This window comes from Vombatus ursinus, unplaced genomic scaffold (genome assembly GCF_900497805.2).
Source record: "Vombatus ursinus unplaced genomic scaffold, bare-nosed wombat genome assembly UNPS02015152.1, whole genome shotgun sequence".
In the NCBI taxonomy this organism is placed as follows: Eukaryota; Metazoa; Chordata; class Mammalia; order Diprotodontia; family Vombatidae; genus Vombatus; species Vombatus ursinus.
The window spans coordinates 1792643-1809637 of NW_020954930.1; the positions used below are offsets into that span (position 1 = coordinate 1792643).

At 41.6% G+C, this 16995-nt stretch overlaps 1 protein-coding gene across 1 annotated transcript in view; it reads left to right on the forward strand.

The window, feature by feature from the left end:
• Nucleotides 1-16995, forward strand: part of FGF13 (fibroblast growth factor 13) — a 110472-nt gene that overhangs the window by 88552 nt on the left and 4925 nt on the right. The window contains exon 4 of the mRNA XM_027846404.1: nucleotides 15848-16046. Coding sequence (XP_027702205.1) covers nucleotides 15848-16046 — 199 coding nt within the window. The remainder of the gene's footprint in view (nucleotides 1-15847; nucleotides 16047-16995) is intronic.

Genomic DNA, 16995 nt, shown 5'->3' on the forward strand with positions numbered 1-16995 from the left:
GTGTTAATCTGTTAGGGTGGGGGAAGGTACTACTCCTTCATCTCATAGCACAATACCCTTGAGCCTTGGAGGCGTCTTGTACCCATCATTCCCAAATTGTTCTTAGGTTGACTAATATGCTCAAATCTTATAGTTTCTTTGCATATGTAGTTGCTTGTTTCCTCCCAGAAGAGTAAAGGTCATCAAGCCTTCAGAAGAGGTTCTGATTAGGCAAAGTATGCTTAGCTGAAGAGAAGGAAGACTCACTGAGATGGCGGGGCAAGCCCTTACCCACCTAACTAATAGATGTTAATCTGTTAGGGGGCAAGGAATAGCTCCTTTATCTCACATCACAACTCCTTTCAGCTTTGGAGGCATCTTGCCCCCCACTTCCCCAAATAGTCCTTAGGTTTGTCGAGATGATCAAATCAGTGTTAGACACATTGCACATGTAGTTTTTATTTCCCCCCAGAAAAGAGGACTGTGGCCCTTGCCCAGCACTTCCAGAATGAGGCCCTTGGATGCTCAGCTGATGGGAAAGGAAGTCTCACTGAGGTGGAGGGGCCAGCCCTTACCCCATTGATTAATAGGTACTAATCTGTTAGGGTAGGGGAAGGTACTACTCCTTCATCTCACAGCACAACATCATTCAGCTTTGGAGGGATCTTGCACCCCATCATTCCCAAATAGTTCTAGGCTTGCCACATCTGCAAACCAAAATCAGATGCATTGCATGTGTAGTTGTTTATTTCCCTGAAGAAAAGAGAAAGATGTCATCCCCTGCCAAACATCTCTAAAATGAGCTTTGGGGATGCTCAGTTGATGGGAAGGGAGGACCCACTGAGATGGCAATGCAAGCCCTTACCCAACTAACTAATGGATTTTAATCTGTTAGAGAGGGAAGGAATAACTCCTTCATCTCACAACACAACACCCTTCAGTTTTGGGGGGCATTGTGTTCTAGTCATTCCCAAGTAGTCCTTAGGCTTGTCCCAACATCTTCAAACTGCTATTAGATGAATTTCATGTATAATAACGTGTCTCCTCCCAGAAAAGGGAAACACATCTCCTGCCCAATACCTCTAGAATGAAGTTCTTGAATGTTAAACTAATGGGAAAGGAGGACCCACTGAGATGAAGGGGCAAGCCCTTACCCCACTGACTAATAGATGTTCATCTGTTGAGTGGGGGAAGATACTACTCCTTCATCTCACAGAATAACACCCTTCAGCTTTGGAGGCATGTTGTGCCTGTCATTTCCAAGTAGTTCTTAGGCTCGCCAATATGCTCCATCCACTATTAGATACATTGTATATGTAATAACTTCTTTCCTCCCAGAGAAGAGAAACACATGGCGGGGGGAGGCCCTGCCCTGCCCAGTCCCTCCAGAAGGAGGGTCTTGGATTCTCAGCTGATGGGAATTAAGGTCCCACTGAGTTGGAGGGGCCAGCCCTTACCATTTGGTTTGATAGATGTCACTCACATCAAAAGGCAGGGATTGCTCTTTCATCTCACAGCACAACACCCTTCAGCTTTGGAGCCATCTTGCTCCCGTCTTTCCCAAATAGTTCTTAGGCTCGCTGATATGTTCAAACCACTATTAGATGCATTGCATGTAAATAGCTTATTTCCTCTCAGAAAAGAGAAGACCACTGACCCTCCAGAATGAGGTTCTCTGATGTTCAGCTGATGGGAAAGGAGGTCCCACTGAGATGGAGAGGCATATCTTAACCCCGCTAATTAATAGATTTTAACCTATTGAGTGGGAAAAGGAATAGCTCTTTCATCTCACAGCATGGAAACCTTTAGCTTTGGAGGCATCTTGCTCCCTTTGTCATGAATAATTCTTAAGCTCACTGCCATCTACAAACTTAATATAGACTTGTTGCATGTATAGTTGTTTATTTCTTCCCTGAAAAATGAAGGGGATCGGCTCCATACCTAACACCTCCAGAATGAAATTTTGAAATGCAAAGTATACTCTGCTGATGGAAGCCCTGTAATCTCTCAATAGTTCTTAGACTTACTGATATCCCCAAGCCTCCATTAGATGCTTTGCATGTGTAGTTACTCATTTCTATCTAAGAAAGTGAAGGACATCAGCCCCTGTGCAATATCTCCAGACTGAGGTTCTGAAATGTAAACTCTACCCCACTGATGGGAAAGGAGGACCCACTGAGATGGCAGGGCAAGCCCTTACCCAACTAACTAATGGTTCTTAACTTATTCAGAGGGGGAGGAATTGCTCCTTCATATTCCAGCACAACACCCATCAGCTTTGGAGGCATCTTGCCCCTTTCATCCCCTAATAGTTCTTACACTTGTCAATATCCTCAAATTAGTATTAGATTCATTGCACGTGTAGTTGCTGATTTCTTTTCAGAAAAGAGAAGGACATCAGCCCTCATTCAATACCTCCAAAATGATGTCCTTTGATGCTCAGCTGATGGAAAAGAAGGAACCCATGAGTTGGAGGGACAAGTCCCTACCCAACTAACTAATAAATATTTATCTGTTATGGTGCAAAAGGATTAGTTCTTCATTTCACAGCACAATGCCCTTCAGCTTTGGAGGCATCTTGTCTCTCTCATCTCCCCTAACCTATATTAGATGCTTTGCAGGTGCAGTTACTCATTTCCCCCCAGGAAAATGAAGGTCATCAGCCCCTGCCCAACACCTCCAGAATGAGGTTCTGAGATGCAAAATCTGCTCAGTTCTGGGAAGGGAGGACCCACTGAGATGGTGGGACAAGTCATTACCCACCTAATTAATAGATTTTAATCTTTTAGAGGGCAAGGAATAGCTCCTTCATCTCACAGCACAACACTCTTCAACTTTGGAGAAATCTTGTCCCTACCATACCTACATAGTCCCTTAGCTCATCTATATACTCAAACTAGTATTAGATGCATTGCATGTGTAGTTGCTTATTTCCTCCCAGAAGAGAGGACATCAGCCCCCTTGCAACACCTCCAAAATGCTGTTTTGGGATACTCAGCTGCTGGGAAAGGAGGACCCCTGAGGTGGAGGGGCTAGCCTTTACCCAACTAACGAATAGATATTTATCTGTTAGAGTGCAAACAGATTACTCCTTCATCTCATAATTCAACAGCCTTCCACTTTGGGGGCATTTTGCCCTTGTCATCTCCAAATAGTTCTTAGGCTCTCCGAAGTCCAATATCAGGTTCTGAGATGCAGGCTCTGTTACACTGATGGGAAAGGAAGACCCACTGAGATGGCAGGGCAAGCCCTTACCCAACTAACTAATAGATATTACTTACTTAGAGGGGGAGGAATTGCTCCTTCATCTTCCAGTACAACACCCATCAGCTTATCTCCAAACAGTCATTAGGCTCACCGACATTCTCAGACTGATATTAGGCATTACATGTGTAGTTGATTATTTCCACCCAGGCAAGGAAAAGTTATTGGCTCCTTCCAGCACCTCCAGAATGATGCTCTTGTATGCTCAGCTGATGAGAAAGGAGGACCCATTGAGATGATGGGGCAAGGCCTTACCCAACTAACTAATATATGTTTATTAGTTGGAGTGGAAGGAATTGCTACTTCATCTCCCAGCACAACACCCTTCAACTTTGGAACCTCTTGACCCTGTCATTTCCAAAGAGTCCTTAGGCTCACCAATGTCCCTAGACCTGCATTACGTGTTTTGCATGTGCAATTTATTCATTAGCCCCCAGGAAAATGAAGGTTATTGGCCCCAGCTTGATACGTCCAGTATGAGGTATGCTCAGCTGATGGGAAAGGAAGACCTACTGAGATGGTGGGGCAAGCCCTTACCCAAATATTAGGTAAATGTCAGTCTAATATGAAGGAAGGGTTTGGTCTTTCATCTGACAGCACAACACCCTTCAACTTTGGTGGCATCTTTACTCTCTCATTCCCAGTTATATGTTCAGGTTACCGTCACCCTCAGATTTGTATTAAATGCCTTGTATGTGCAGTTGCCCTTTTTAAGGACATTTGTGCCTGCCCCAAATCCTTCCAAATGAGGCTCTGAGATGAAGTTTATGCTCAGGTGATGGGAAAGGAAGACCCCTCCTGAGTTGGTGGGGCAAGCCCTTACTCATCTATCTGATAGATATTAATCAAATAGAATGGAATGGGATTGTTCCTTCATCTCACAGCCCAACACCCTTCAGCTCTGGAGTCTCCTTACCTTGACATCACTGAAAAGTTCCTTAGGCTCTTGAAGGGCCCTAAATATATATTGGATGTCTTGTGTATCTTGTGTATGTGGTTTCACATTCTCCTCTGATACAGGGAAAGGCTTTCACCACTGGAAGATATGCTCAGCTGATTGAAATGGAAGACCCACTGAGATGGCGGGGCAAGCCCTTGCCAATATATTAGATAAATCTAAATCTAATATAAAGGAAGCGGTTGCTCCTTCATCTCACAACCCCACAATCTTCTGCGCTGGAGTCATCTGTCCCCTTTCATCATCATAAGGTTACCAAGTCGCCGAATTCTTGAAATATGTTTTATATGTCTTCTGTATGCAGTTTCTGTATGCATTTCTCCCTGGAACTCTGAAGGGCACATGCCCCACCCTAAACCTGTAGACTGTGGCTTTCAGATGCAGAGTCTGCTCAGTTGATGGGAAAGGAAGACCCACTGACATGGCCAGCAATGCTCTTATAACCAATCTAGCTGATCAGTATTACTCAGATAGAAAGGTAGGGATTATTCTTTCATTTCATTGCACAACAGCCATCTACTTTAGATACATATTGACCCTCTCATTCCCAAATGTTTCCTTAGGATTGGTGAGGTCCGCAATCTATATTAGGTGCTTTGCATGTGCAGTTCCCCATTTCACTCCAGAAAGAGAAGAGGCCCTTGCCCAGCCCCTACAAAATGATCCTCTCATTTTCAAGGTTTGCTCTGCTTATAAGAGGATCTACTCACTTGATGGGGCATGGTCTTTCCTTTCCAACTGAGAAATGTTACCGAGACCAAAAGAGAGAGTTTGTCCCTTCATCTGGAAGCCCAACACCCTTCAGCTCAGGACTTATCCTTTCCCTACCATCACTGAAAGCTTCCTTAGGTGCACCAAGAACCTAAAATATGTGTTATGTGCCATCTTTATGCAGTTCTGCCTGTGGAAGAGCATCCTCCCCTGCCCAAAACCTCCAGAATGAGGTTCCGAGATTGAAACTATATCCATTTGATGACAAAAGCCCTTACCCATCTGTCTGATTTTGTTGTTGTTCTTCAGTCACGTCCAGCTCTATGTAATCCTATGGACTTGTCCATGGGTGTTTTTTAGGCAAAGGTACTAGAGTAGTTTGCCATTTCCTTCTCCAGTATTGTCCTCATTTTTGTAAAGGAGAAACTGAGGCAAATAGGGGTTAAGCATCTTGCCCAGGGTCACACAGGTAGTAAGTGTCTGAGACCAGATTTTAACTCAGATCTTCCTGATTCCAGGCCAGGTACTCTATGCACTGTGCCACATAGCTGCCCTTTCATCAATCCGATAGGTGTTATTCAAGCAGAAAGGAAGGGATTGCTCTTCATCTCATAGCACAACATCCTTCAACTTTGGAGGTATCTTTACCCTGTCATCCCCAGATAGTCCTTATGTTCGCCGATCCCTTAAACCTGTATTAGGTGTCTAATAGATGTTATTCCTTATTTTTCTCTGGAAGAGTAAAAAACATTTGCCTCTGCCCAATTCCTCTAGAATGAAGATCTGAGTTGCAAATTTTGCGTGGCTGATGGGAAAAGAAGACCCACTGAGATGGTGGGGCTAGCCCTTGCCCTTCTGCCTTAGAGATGTTACTAAGACAGAAAGTAAGGGTTTGCTCCATCATTTCACAGCACAGCACCCTTCAGCTTTGGAGGCATCTTGACCCTGTCATCCGCAAATTGTCCTTAGGCTCACCGTCACCTAATATGTGTTAGATAACTTACATGTACAGTTTCCTCTTTCTCCTTTGATCAGGGTAGGGTAACTCCCCCTCCCCAACTCCTCCAAAATGAGCTTTCATAGTCAAGCTCTGCTCAACTGATTGGGAAATGAAGACACATGGGGAAGGTGAGGCAAGCCAAGCCCCTGCTATTCTTACTTAGAGATATTACTCAGGCATGAAGGAAGGGATTGCTTCTTCATCTCACAGCACAGCACCCTTCAGCTCTGGAGGCATCTTCACTTTGGCATCCCTGAATATTTCCTTAATTTCTCAGAGACTCCTTAATGTGCCTTGTTTGTGCAGTTCCCTATTTTCCCTCTTGAATAGAGAAAGGCTCCTGCCTCTGCTGCAATATGGCTCTGAAGTTCAACCTGTACTCAGCTGATGGGAAACAAAGACACTGGGATATGGAGGGGCAGCGTCTTTCCTTACTATTTTACTCAGTCACGAATAAAGGGCTTCCTTCTTGACTTCCATATGTAAGGGTGTTCAGCATTGGAGCCATCTTCTCCCTGACATCCCCTAGCATTCTTTAGGTTTACCTGGGCCCCCAAATATTTTTGATGCCATGTATGTGTCATTGCTTATTTCAGCTTATCATAGGGAAAAAGGTACCAATCCTTATTCCATTTCAAGGAAAGGCTCTTAGATTCATGCTATGTGCATTTCTTTGGAAAAGAAAACACTGGGAGATGGTAGGTCAAGCCTTTCCCTAAATAGATGAGTTATCTTAGTGCCATTCAAGGGTTTACTTCATCTTTAGGCACAAGGTCCTTCCATACATGGGTCATCATTTCCCCAGGGTCCTCCAAAGTTTCCTCGGACTCACAAGGGCCCTACGATATATGTGTAGTTCTTTATTTTCATATGGGACAGGGAAAGGCACTAGCCTCTTCTTGATGTCACCAGAAAGGAGGCTCTTAGATTCTGCCCTGCTCAACTGATGGCAAAAGAAGACTGTGGGAAATGGTGGGGCAAGCCCTTTTTTTTTTTTTTTAGCAGTGAGTTACCTTACTCAGCTACAAATGAAGGGCTTGCTTCTTCATCTTCAGACATAATGCTCTTCGTGATTGGGGCCATCTTATCCCAGACGCCCATGGAATTTACCCTGTGGTCACCAAAATCCCACCTATGTGTTAGAAACTGTGTAAGTGTATTTCCCTTTTTAAACCCCGACTAAGGAAGGACCCCAGCCTACAAAAGAGGCTTTTAGATTCCTCCTATACTCACTTGATGGGAAAAGAAGAGTCCGGAAGATGGTGGTGGATCAAACCTTTTTTTCATATCTCAGTGATGTTACTCAGATACTAATGAAGGGCTTGCTGCTGCTTCTTAGCACGCAGGGCCTTTCAGTGTTATAGCCATCATGTCCCTGATTTTTTCAGTGGTTTCCTCCAGCTCAATATGGCCCAAAATATATTTCTTATAGATGAAGTTCCCTATTTCTACCTGAGAAATTGATGGATTCTACGCCCTCTTCTGCCATTCTAAAGAGATACTCATTGATTCCTGTTCTGCTCAGCTTTTGGAAAAGGACACATGGAGAGATGGCGGGTCAAGCCCTTTTTCTGGTAGTTGAGTGATTTTGCACAACTGCTGCTAATTAAAGGCTTGCTTCTTCATCTCAAAGCACAAGGTCCCTGTCAGCTATCTTGTCCTTGATGTACCCAGATGTTTCCTCAAGATCATTGAGTGCCTCATCTGGACTACGTTCTATATCTATGCAATTCTCTGTTTCTGCCTGAGACAGCAAAAGATGCTACGCCTTCCTCAGCTATTCTAGAGAGATACTCATTGACTTGCTCAGCTCATGGGAGAAGAACACATGGAGAGATGGCGGGTCAAGCCCTTTTTCTGGTAGTTGAGTGATGTTACACAACTGCTGCTAATTAAAGGCTTGCTTCTTCATCTCAAAGCCCAAAGCCCTTCAGCATCGTCACCATCTTGTCTCTGGTGTCCCCAGAAGCTTCTTCAGAGTCATCAAGGCACATATACCAAGAATTCACAAACCCCATTTTTCTACCCGAGACTTCAAAGGGATCTCCAGTGCCTGATTGCCATAGAATGAAGCTCTTAGTTTCTTGCTATGCTTAGTTGATGGAGAAAGAATTCACTGAAAGATAGGTCAAGTCCTTTTCTTAATATCTGAGTATTACTCCTCTGATACTAATGAAGGTCTTATTTCTTTATTTAAAAGCACAAGACCCTTCATCCTTCTGGATGCCTTTGTCTCCAGCCTCCTCTGAAGTTTCTTTAGGCTAGCCAAGGCCCACAGAAATGTTTTAGATTTCAGTTATGCCAAGTTACCTTTTCCTGCCTGAGTCAGTTCAGGACACCAGGTCTTCCTCCACCATCCCAGCGAAAAACTCATTGCTTCCTGCTCTGCTCAGCTGATGGAAAAAGAATATGCTAGGAAATAGATGGTCAAGCCTTTCTATTTTGAAATACAGTGGTCTTGGTACAAAACCAATGAAGGACTTGCTTCTTCATCAGCACTGGGTTCTTTGTGTGCTTTATGTCTTTGGAAGTTCCTAGTAGAGGTCTGTCATATACAGAAGGGACTTGCCCCAGAAGGACATTCCTAGTTTTGTCCCAACCATCTCTGTGTGTAAAATGAGGCTGGACTAGATGGACTTAGTTCCCATCCAGCCTTTGACTCCATGGTCCTAAGTCATTTCTCCTCTCAGGACTTAAATTTCCTAATCTATAAAATGTCATTGTTGGAGTCAATCAGCTTTCAAGTCCCTTCTAGCTAATAATGTATGATCCTTTAATCCTGTGTCACTTGGCCTCTCAGAATTTCGGTTTCTTCATAACAATTAGAAAGGTTGCTGGGCCCAGCAGACTCAGTCACTATGACTTCTGTTTCTTCCAAGAGGATCTTCTGTGCCCTGGATTGATGCAAGCTGTGATTGAGGTTAGTCTTGCAGGAGGTTGGCCTGTCATGAAAGTGGCCAAGCTCTTTTTCTCCTTCCCTTTGGTTGTTTACGTTTCCAACCAGGAGATTTGGGGCAAAATATTTAAACTTGGATTTTTCTTAAGTTGTGGTTCTCCCTTTAGTAAGTAGAAAGGTACTAAGTACAATATAGATCAGGTATACACCTTGATAAGACGTGAAACTGAATAACTATAACGTAACTATTATTAGGATTATGGAAAGTGGATATTTAAAAGAAAGTGACTAAAATATGCTTTGAACCAGAGATTCCATTGTCAGGTTTTTACTCCAAGAAAGTCACTTACAAAAAAAATGTCTCATTCTTACTGGAATATTTATTGCAACATCTTTTTGTGACATTAAAGGACTAGAAATAATGCGGATGCCTATCATTTGGGAAATGGCTAAACAAATTGTAGTACTTGTAACTAACGGAATATTAGTGTGTTGTTAGAATCAACAAACATGATGAATACAGAGAAACATGACAAGATGTATACGATATGAACTGGTGCCAAATAAAGTATGCAGAACCAGTAAAACATTTAACACTATGACATAAATATGTAACAACAACATCAAAACCATCAAAAATGGATGCTTCAAAATTGTAATGAACTTACTTAGCTTGAAAAAAGATGTAAAAGTACCCCTCCTTCCTGCCATTTTCTTTTGCAGGTGGTGAATACTGTATGGAACATTAGATTTTATGAGATATTGGTTAGCTTTATGGAACTTTTCCTCTCTTTCTTACATTTTTGTATTCTTTATTATAAGGGAAGTTTCTCTGGGAAGGATTGTAGGAAGGATCTAGTTAGAAATATAACTGATATAAAAAGTCATCCATAACACTTTATGTATTATAAAATATATAACTACTCCTTTAACCAGTCATCTGTGACCAAGGGATACAGTTCCTCTGCACATTTCCATGCAGTTCATCATTTGGCCAGTTTGGGGAAAGAGTAATGAGACCTCTCTTCCTCCAAGGAGAAGAGGGAAGATTCTTACTACACTCATAAGATGAGAAAAGAAGACGGCACCAGATAGTGAAGAAGTCCCTTTTATTCATCTGCTGAGTGATTAGCTCTTCTTACTCAGTGGCCAATAAAGGGCTTGCTTCATCATCTCTAGTCACATGGCTCTTCAGCATTGACTCAGCTGTGTTCTTAGAGTTCCCAGAAGTTTTCACGAGAGTATTTGTGCATGATTGCTAGAGTGGCATCAAAAGGGCCATTTCCATGCACTTTCCAAATCCTGCTACATGTAAAATGAGGGATTGGACTAGATGGCAATTCTCATTCTTAATATAACCCTCTGCTCCTGAGTGACTTTTTCTCTTGCATTTTCAGTTTACTTGACTGTAAAATATTGAGATTCAAATTGGTGCCCTCTCTAGTTCCTTCCAGCTCTGTATCTATGATCTTAAGTCATTTCCCCTTTCTGGACCTCAGTTTCTACCTTGGTGAAATGAGGGGATTGTAAATAATATGCTCTCAGGGTGCTTCCCACCAAGGATCTGTGCTCCCATGATATCCTTAAATTGTCTTCCTCCATAGGCAGTTTTTTTAGCCACCTTAGGAAAAGTACTAAGTTCTGTACTTGTCTTTTGGTCCATTCACAACTCTGTATTTTTATTTGGAGAGGGTGGACCCGTACAGGGCAGTCTTATGAGTCCCTTCTTTGATGCTATTGTAGTTTCCTCAGCCCCTTGTTGTTGTTAGTAGCTTTTGTGGGGATCTTAAACTTTGGCATTCCTCAGACTTCTCATCTCAGCACCTTTTCTACCTCTCAGCACCTTGACAGTTACATTCTGCTGCCTTTCCTTTGTCTTCCCAACTTCCTTCTTCAGCTTTGAAGCTTCTTTATCTGTTACTCCAATTGGCTTACTGTTCATATCCTCCCATCTAACATGTGGCTTTTCTTCATATTTCCTGAATTGTCCAAATCACCTTCATACGTCCTTCTTCAGCTCAGATCCCTAAATTCTCTGCTTTTGGCTTGTTTTGTTTTCCCAGTAGTCACATGTAATTGAAATCCCAGCATCCTCCCTTAAAGGAAAATTCAAAAGTAGACTAACCAGGGTTATTTGAAGCACCATTATTTTCTAGGCACATTGATCTTGTTCCATAAAAACCTTGCTGATCCTCCTCCCTCATGAACTCAGAAATTTTCCTAGAGAATTTTGAATGTGTCTTTTGTGCTTCTTATATTCTTTAGAGATAGTATATACACAGAACATTCATTTCTGAACATACCATAGTCTTCCTACTAGATTGTAACCTCCTCAAGGGGGACTGTATTTTTCATTGTTCTGTCTCTAGCATCTGGCATAGGAACTTGCATTTAGTCTAAATCAATCTGTAAACATTTATTAAGTTTTTATTATAAATATTATTTTATTATAAATATTTATTAAGCACTGCTACGTGGCAGGCACTGTGCTAAGTGCTAGGAATAGGAATACAAAAAGAGGCCAAAGACAGTCCCTGCCCAGAAGGAGCTTACAATCTAATGGAGGAGTCTACACACACACACACACACGGAAGGCACTGGAATTAAGAGAGGCTGGTAAAGGCTACCTATAGAAGGTAGGATTTTAGTTGAGACTTAAAGGAAACCATTTATAAGGCAATGAATAAACATTTGTTGACTTAAATTGAATAATAACTGAAAATCCTGATTTTGTTCTTTGTTTCTTATCTCAACTCTCCAAATCTATGAGACCATACAGCTACTGGCAATTGTCCTCATTCTGCTGTAGTTACCTTTTTTTCTAATTTGTTGTATTAACTTAGCGCTTTTGTATGAGTTCTGAGAAAATAGAACATTCTGTGTCAGCTTCGATTAGGTTTTTGAGGTCACGTCACAGAAGAGGGCCAAAATCATTCCACAGTTTGGAAAACATGTACTAATAATGTTGCCAAGGTTCCTAAAACTTATCCTTTTCCTTTCCATTTCCATGTTCACCTCAAAATACACCAGATGGAAATACTTCATTACTCTTCTTTGCTCATATCTGTGACTTCTGCTACCAGCAGCTAAGGCTTAAGAAAAAGGAGCACTTCAGAAAGCTGGTTTTGCCATTTGTTTTAATCCTTCTTTGTTGCTTCTACCAGTGGGGTGCCCAGACAGTCTCCCCTGGATAGCTTTGTGCATTATGGTCTTTGGAAAATAGGCAAGAAATACGTTGTTATGAAATGACTTCTTGAAGTAGAATATCATATGGTGACCTTAGAGGACAAGGAGGAGTGACTAATAGATAAGAGCCACACTGAGCCAGGGCTGTCACAGTCTGCCCCCTTTTCACCCAAGCCATGTAGGCATTTAACTATGCATTTGACAAGACCATGATTTATCATAATCATTGCTTATATGTGGATGCTACAGCATTTGGAGCTTTCTTTTTTCTACCCTGAAGCCTGTGTGACAGAGCCATCGTAATATAGTATCTCTAGTCAGTCTAGAATCCTGGACTAGTAGTCAAAAAGATCTTTATCTCTGCCCAGTAATGCTAACTGCCGTTTATATTGCCATCTTTTTCCATATGGTAATCTTCTAAATAGGCAAATGATTGGTGATGGATGAAAGTGGACTGACTTAATCAAGGACATCTCCAGGTGGGAGAAGCTTAAGTCCTGTACTGTATGCACTCATTTCAAAGCCTGAGCTTCCCCCTTAAGGAGCTTCCACATTTTTTTCTCTCAGATCACAGGATTCTAATCTCAAAATGACTGTTATCCCGTAATTCAAGAAATAAACAAGGAAGGGGGAGTGTGTTAGATTTTGTTCTTAGATTAACCAGCATGTCAGGCCTTCCATTTTCCTATCTAAAATATGATCATTATAACTTAAATTCCTTGGATGAAATAGTCACTATATCTCAGAAAGAAACAATGAAAGTTTAAAGAGCAATAGACTTGAGGACAAGAGATAAAGATTTTGAAGAAAGATTCAGCACTTGAGAAATTAGACTTTTTTTCCTCTGAAAGAAATGCAGAAGAGAAATGTATGTCCCCGGTCACCAAATCATAAACAACTTTCTTTTTTTGTTTTCTTAAGTCCTGCCAAGTTCTTTCTGTGTGGCTGCACTGTGGGCTGAATTAGGAAATGTTAGAGGCTCAGTAGTGCATTTATTCGTTACTTGAATCAAGTATTTAGTGAGAGCCTACTAAGTATAGAGTGTAGTGTTAGGTGTTCATCAAGTGGTCCTCACCAGACTCCTGGCCCTTTTGGACTCCATCCCACCATGTCAAGCTGTACCCCAGACTGTTTATGTGCTTTTTGTATACCTTACACACACACACACACACACACACACACTCACACTCTCTCTCTCTCTCTCTTTCTCTCACTCACTCTTTAAGACCATCACTTAACTCTCCAGCAGATGCAGTGGGGAGCAGGGCACTGTACACAGTCCCACGAGGTCCTCTCTGCCTATGAGAGCCAAGTGGCCGTGTCTGGCCAAGGATTTGGCCTTCCCTGCTCAGTTGATGAGCACCAGCACCAGGGAGAACTGTAGGTAGAATGTTCCAGAACAAGCATCACACTGGGAGCAGGGAGATGGCATTCTCACACTTGCCAGAATGCCTCAGTGTGGGGAGCATCTTCAGGGTCCTTCCAATTGCCTGGCATCACTTTGTGACCAGGATGCTCTTCAGCTCTTCACTTTGCCTATCCTACTCCTTGGCTAATCTGCAGATCAAGCCATTAGACTTAACACATTCTTAGTTGGGAAAAGAAAGAAAAATAATATTGTTTTCTCATATAGTGTGAGCGTCTGTCCATGGGAAACCACTTATTTAGAGCAACAGTGATGGAAAAGAGCCAGAAGATTAAAAAATCTATCCCTTGCTCTGCCCGTCATTGAACAAATGTATAGGAAACATTTATGTGCCAGGTGCCATTCCTAGCACTGGGAAATACAAAGAAAGGTAAAAACTGTACCTGCCTCAAGGTGCTGATATTCTAATAGGTGAAACAACATATACATAATGAATACATACAAGAAGTATACCTTTCCCTACCAAGCTCTTTCCTCTTCTAAACTTCATTATTACTACTTTAGTGTCTTCCTAAAATCCTCTCTCTCTCACTGTATTTATCTAATCACCTGCCCAGCCTTGCCATTTCTTCCTCTACAACATCTCAAATGTGTCTCCGTCTCCCTACTTCTGCAGCTGCCACCTTACTTCATGCCTTCATCACCTCTTGCCTGAACTATTGCACCAGCCTCCTAATTGGCTTCCTTGCCTCTTCTCTTCCCAATTCCAACCATTTCCCATATAAATGTCAAAGTGATTTTCAGAATTTCCATTATCCTAGGTAGTACAAATCCTTTTGTACTCATGTTTTCTCTCTTAGATTATTTACAGGGCTACCTTTTCCCCCTAAATTTTGATCTTAACTTCTAAAAATTAAAGTCTGAGAAATGGACCTGACCAATATCTTGCTTTTGGTTCTTAGTTATTTATAGGTGGCTTTCTCCTCAGAATATCTCTGAACCCATTAAATATATAGCATCATCATGAATCTAAATGGTATCTGTTCTGTTGCCACTAGCAAGCTACCAGTGTCTGATACGATCCACTTCTCTCTTCTGGGATTATAAAGCATCTAATTATTTTCTCTAAAGAGTTAAAGAGGCAGAACTGTTTGTAATTTGTTTGGGGTTGGTAAGAAGGCAAAATTAAACTGTGAAGAGGAATATTAAGTAGAAAATGACCTTTAATTGAATGTCTAGTTCAGGGGTGGGGAACCTGCAGCCTTGAGGCCACATGTGGCCCTCTAAGTCCTCAAGTGCAGCCCTTTGACTAAAGCCAAATTTCACAGAAAAAATCCCCTTACTAAAAGGATTTGTTCTGTAAAACTTAGACTCAGTCAAAAGACTGCATCCAAGGACATAGAAGGCCACATGTGGCCTCGAGGTCACAGGTCCCCCACCCCTATTTTAGGCCAAATGGTCTTCCATCTTAATAAATCATTTTGCTCCAAAGAGATAACTATGTTGAAAAGCTCTCTTTTTTAAAAAGCTCAAAATATGGAGCCCTAATAGTGTTGTTGTTATTATTACTGAATCATAGAATGATACAGTCACTGAATGTTTCTGAATATGTACTTGGGCTCCAAGGTCACTCTTCATACAGAACTCACACGTCAGCCTGAGTAATCAAAAACTCAATCATCAATGTCATCAGGTTAGTTTGTATCCTAGCAGTAGTCATACCGTCCTAGGTCTAGAGCTCAAAGGAATATCAGAGGCACTCTTGTCCAACCCTTGCATTTTACAGATGAGGAAACTGAGGCTCAGGAAGAATAAGGGATTAGTCCAAAGTCAATGAGTCAACTAGCATTTATTGAGCTCCTTATGTGTACCAGTTACTTTGCTAAGAGCGGGACATACAAAGACAGCCCTGACATGCAATGAGCTCAAAAGGCAAAAAGTAGCGGAACCGAGATTGAAGTTGGGTCCTCGGCCTCTAAATCTTGCCCCCCTTCCCATCGATTGGGCTGCAGCCTTCCTCATCAAATGTACATTGGGGCCATTAGGGAAAAAGACTTTAAGAATCTCTAAAAAGAGGTACTTTTACTTGACTGGAATTCATGAAGCAACCGAGTGTATATTCCCTTTCTCAGGCTCAATCCCTGAGCATTGAATTGCATGTTCTGTCTCAGCTTTGACATTTTTCCTACATATGCTTCTAGAGAATGTGGATACTTCTCTATTTGTATGGAATAGTATTGCTATCTGTTGTGAAAAGTTCCCATTATCAAGCAGGAGACAGCTGGCTGATGGTCAGTGATGCCTCTCTGGAAATTTTATCGGTACCACAAAGTTGTTTGTCTTCTTTTGCTTTTCCAGCTTCCTGTTTGGTTAATGTTTATATCACCAGTGCTTCATTTCTAAAGGTACAAGACAACACAGGACAATGAATACTAAATGATTTTATATGAGTGTCTAACCACATACATGTCATTTATGTTTTCACAGGAACATTTCACCCCTGAATGCAAGTTCAAAGAATCGGTGTTTGAAAATTATTATGTGACGTATTCATCAATGATATATAGACAGCAGCAGTCAGGCAGAGGATGGTATTTGGGGCTTAACAAAGAAGGAGAAATAATGAAAGGAAACCATGTGAAGAAAAATAAGCCGGCAGCACACTTCCTTCCCAAACCATTGAAAGGTAAATTTTGTCTTCTAGAATCTAAGGATTTACATCATATTTGCAAAACCTACAGTACTTTCATTAATAGTAAATCTCATTTTTTGAAAGTAAAACATAGTGTTCCCATGCCAGGCCATTTCTTGAAAAGGTTAGTGTCATTATGTAACACTTGAAACCATGAAAGTAATCGTGGGCACATCTGCACACCTACTCTTAGCACACTTCATGCTTCCAGCCATGGCCATACATCACTTTCCAGGAGTCACTTAGGCAACATGGACCAAAACAAGGCCTCAAAGCAGCTGGAACAAATGGCACTAATTCCACGCTCTTTGCTTAACCGATGCTTCATATCCTTTACTTAAGAAGGCAGAGAAAGGGAGACTACAGTGTTTTGTTTTGTTTTGTTTTGTTTTCTAAATTTCCATTATTTTCGCTGTAAGGCAACACAGACGACTGCTTGCTATCCTGAAGTGTTACTCATACAGAACCTCTCATTCCTTAATGAAGTTGTATAAATAGGGGTCCAGTTGTTGTAATTGTTGATTCTGTGACATTTATTGTCAGTCTATCTTTTGCATTAGTTGTTATATCAAAAAAATATTCACCAAGAGATTCACACAAATGGCATCTGGGATGGCTTTGACTCTGTGCAGTGTTAGGTTGATTGATTTTTAAGATCAGTTTTGAGTTCATGTCAGTCATCAGAAGCAGCATGTTTGTCTGTTTTGGGTTAATTTTTTGTTTTATTTAAAGGAGCTATTAGTAACCTACAGACACAAAAAGTGTGCTTTTGAGATTTCAGAGACTTGTATTAACTCCCTAAGGAATTTTGGTGCATTTGGGGAAAAACACTGACTTTGGCCTCTGAGGATCTGGGTTCCAAGTGTGCCTCTATCATTTACAACTTGTGTGGCCTTGGCAAGTCTCTCAAATCTCTCTTGCTGCACTGTCTGCCACCGTGAAA